This window comes from Manacus vitellinus, unplaced genomic scaffold (assembly GCF_001715985.3).
Source record: "Manacus vitellinus isolate BGI_N305 unplaced genomic scaffold, ASM171598v3 scaffold_24_pilon, whole genome shotgun sequence".
Lineage (NCBI taxonomy): Eukaryota > Metazoa > Chordata > Aves > Passeriformes > Pipridae > Manacus > Manacus vitellinus.
This window is the reverse complement of record NW_021939798.1, coordinates 2,552,765-2,556,631: the sequence shown is the minus strand read 5'-3', so window position 1 is coordinate 2,556,631 and position 3,867 is coordinate 2,552,765. Positions and strand designations below refer to the sequence as shown.

The 3,867-nt window shown below is 53.8% G+C and overlaps 1 protein-coding gene across 1 annotated transcript in view; it reads left to right on the top strand.

Moving 5' to 3' along the window:
• The window catches only part of ARHGAP44 (Rho GTPase activating protein 44), a 23,408-nt gene that overhangs the window by 9,147 nt on the left and 10,394 nt on the right, over positions 1-3,867 (top strand). Inside the window, exons 4-6 of the mRNA XM_029960059.1 lie at positions 10-149; positions 909-985; positions 1,718-1,835. Coding sequence (XP_029815919.1) covers positions 10-149; positions 909-985; positions 1,718-1,835 — 335 coding nt within the window. The remainder of the gene's footprint in view (positions 1-9; positions 150-908; positions 986-1,717; positions 1,836-3,867) is intronic.

The window sequence follows — 3,867 nt, the reverse complement described above, 5'->3', positions numbered from 1 at the left end:
AGCCCCGCAGTGCCCAGCTGTGCCCGTGTCCCTGCAGGAAGATGCTGCGGCTGTGCGGGGAGGCCGAGGACAAGCTGGCACAGGAGCTCATCCACTTCGAGCTGCAGGTGGAGAGAGATGTCATCGAGCCCCTCTTCGTGCTGGCCGAGGTGAGCAGCGTGGGGGTGTCACTGGGTGGGGGTGTCCCCGTGCTGGGGACTCACATCTGACTGGGGAAAGCACCCCTTGGGCAGCTTGTGCAGTTCCTGGAGCCGGGCTGGTGCTGGAGCGTGTCCTGCTGGGCTCCTTCACCTGCTCCCACTGCTCCTCCTCCTTTCTACCTTTCCCAGAGGCAGTGGGTTAACACTCTTATTTCAGACCCATTTTTCCAAGCTCCAAACACTCTTTGGTGTGGGGATTTCCCCCCCCTCCTCCTTTTCCACCCTGCTGCCAACTTTGTTTTTCAATTTTACCCAATGCTTTTTTCCCTGCTTTTACACCCAGAAAAACATCCTGGGCTTGGTTCTGATTTTGTCTTCCCCAGCAGAAGCAGAAGCTTTGAGGCACTACTGGTGTCCAGGGCTTTCAGCTCTTATCAAATCCTTTGGGAAGTGGTGACCATGCATGGAGGGCTTTGCACTGCCATCCCCAAAAGCCCTTTTCCTTCCCTCATCCAGCTCCCCATGGCAGGAAGCTTTGATCCCCCAAGGATGCTCCTCTTGGGTTCTGCAGTTGGGGCTGTCAAGGTGTGGCACAGTCCCTGTGGGGACACAGAGGAGGGATGAGCTGTGCCATCTCCCTGATGGTGATGATAAAAGAAGGAGCTGCATCCTTATCTTGCCCCAGCCCAAACTCCTGGTGTGAGTGACCCATTCCTGGACACCTCTCCAGGGATATTTGTCTCCTCCCATTCCTGTGTGTCCCTGCAGGTGGAAATCCCAAATATCCAAAAGCAGAGGAAGCACTTGGCAAAGCTCGTGCTGGACATGGACTCCTCCAGGACGAGGTAGGAAGTGGCTTCAAATGCTTTATGAAAAATAAGAATTCCCAAGGGATGATTAGTTTCAGGGAGAGCAGGTCCTGGACTCCTGGCACTGCAGTTCCCTTGGGTCAGTAAGTGTCTGCTGTGTCACTGGGTGCCTTGAAGTCAAGCTCTGCAGTGAGCCACAATTTCTGCTCCTGTCTGCAGAATCCACGGATTCCTTTTCCTTGCCTGCCCTCTGCAGCAAAAGAGTATTTTTTTTCTGGCAGAAATCTGTATTTTGCTCCCTCTTTTCCCTGTCTTGGTGAGTTCTGATGTGCTGGCAAAGAGCTGGGTTCTCCTGCCACTGCAGGGATTGTCCTGTGGCACCACTGAGTTGTCCATGGCCCCACTTCACAGCACGTCCTGGGGAGAGGTTTGACAGGTGTCCCTTCATCTCTCCCCCCACCTGGATGAGGCTCATTATCCTGCTGAAAATAATGACTTCATTAGAGCCCCAAGTGTACATCTGGCTGAATAATAACTTCATTAGAACCCTGAGTGTACATCTGGCTGTGGGGATGGGGGGTGGTTGGTGCTGGGAGTGGATGCTGCATCCCAGCTGGACTGGGATCATCTCCGTGGTGCTCAGCCCTGGGGACCGTGGTGGGCTTGGCTGAAGGGGGTCCCTGTGCTGCCCTCCAAGTCTGCTGAGATGTGCTCCCTGGTCCCTGCAGGTCCCTGTCCCTCCCTGTGACAGCTCTGCCCTCTCCACAGGTGGCAGCAGTCCGTGAAGTCCTCGGGCCTGGCCAGCAACCTGCAACCCTCGGGCGCCAAAGCCGACGCTCTCAGGGAGGAGATGGAGGAGGCAGCCAACAGAGTGGAGATCTGCAGGGTACCCAGGGCTCCTGGGGGGACCACTCCTTGCTGGGGGGAATGATCTTGGTGTCCCAGACACCGTGGAAAACCTGCAGCCTCTCCTCTTACCCTGCTCTTCATCTTTTCGTACCCCACTGCCTGTGCTGGTCCCCATCCCCAGACACAGCCTGGTGGCAGTGGGTGATGTTCACCAGCCAGGCAGGGCATCCCTAATTCCTCTGTCCCCATCCTCCTTATCCCACTGGAGCTGGAGAGCATCCCATTCCCAGGGGACCCATCCTGGCAGGAGCCAGTGAGCTCAGCACTGAGCACACCCAGCCCTGGCACAGAGTCCTGCTGTTAGAGACATTTCTCTCCCTTCTCTGTGCTGGATTTGTTTCCCATAATTTTCAAGCACTAAGAGGGACTTGAACTCCCTTCTGTGGGTTAAGGGAGACTCGGTGGGTTAAGGGAGACTCAGTGCACTTCTATGTGCACCTCATGAGGGTCTCAGACCCCCTGCACTGCTCAGGCTGTGCACTATAAACAAGCTGCAGGGCTCTCTAACACTAAGAGGGACTCAAACCCACAGTATCTTCACCAAATCTGCTCAGGGAATTGTAACACTAACCCCTGAGTGCCTCCCACTCTGTAGGTCCTGGGTGAGCTCAGCCACTGCTGGCAGTTGGATCTTTGGAGATGGGAGGATCTGAAGGTGGTGGCCTGGGATTCCACCTGGGTCACCAAATTGTTATAGAAATTTCTCTCCTTTAGATTTCCCACAGAAGAGTCTCAGACATCCAATTCCAGGAAAGAATAATTTAATAATTATTTGGTACAGCAGTGGGAACAACTCCATCTGGTGGAGCTGTTCAGGGACCCTGAACAAAGAAAACCTGGGACTTTTTACCCATTCAGTTGATGTCCCCGTTCTTCCTGTGCTCACACTTCTTGGTCCTCTGGTGATTTTGGGTCTGGGGTCCTCTAACACCTCACTGGATTCTCTCTCCATGTCCACACAGACAGGTCAATAACTGTTCTTACCTTCTGTCTGGTGTAACTGAGTAACAAGCTTGATTTATGTTTACCCTCCACCTTATCTCTACCAAGGTCTCATGCCTTTTCTGTTGCCTGTTCTTGAAGGTCTTTTCCCTTGAGTCCTCTTATCTGGTGGGATAAGTGGATCCAGCCTCCATTTCCTCCCCTGCTCACGCTAAGTTCTGAGCAGGGCCCACTGTGATGCAAATGAACCCTAAGTAATCACACAATTAATTTCTAATATTCTGAAAGTAAACTTAATTTAAACCCCAACACCTGCAGGAAGTGCTGGCATGTGCCAAGCCCACATCACCCCCCACCATCCCACAGGGCCATGATCTCTCCAGTTGGTCAGGCTGGGTGGGAGAAGTGTCCAATCCAGGGGGGACACTGCAGCCAGCACCTTTGTGGGATTCAGTGATAAAACCCACTGGAAGTTTTGTGTGACTTTGAATTCTCCTGGGGCAGAAGATGCGAAGGGCTGGGCAAACCTGGTGCTGTGGCATTGGGCAGGTTGGGGGCAGGAGATGGAGCTGTGTGAGTGTCTCAAATCCTGGCTCTGTCCTCCAGGGACACAAACAGAACCCACATCCTTTGAAATACAAACTCGGGCTGTGTCTCCCCATCTTGGGGCATCTCAGCCCCACACACCCAGCAATTTCCAAGCAAACAAGTGCAGCTGGGAACTGCCCCCAGTACATTCCCTGCACTGGTGCTGGATGTTGCAGCTGGAATGTATTTCAAAGCCTTGATGGTTTTCCTCCAGTTGAATTATCCCAGGGGATTCTCGGAGAGGAGTAATCCGGGAAGTGGCAAAGCCTTATTTTGTGAGCGTGAAATTTGCACAGTGCTGAAAAACTGTGGGCTCTGGAAGGAGGTACAGGGGGTGAGGTGGGAGGTGTCTGCGTGGTGGCAGAGAGCAAATCCCCATGGTGCTGCCATACACTCAACACCCCCAGCACATCTCGAGTGGGGGCTGCACTGTGCCACGCTGGCTCCTGGCGTGACCAAGCTGGTCCCTCCTGGTGACC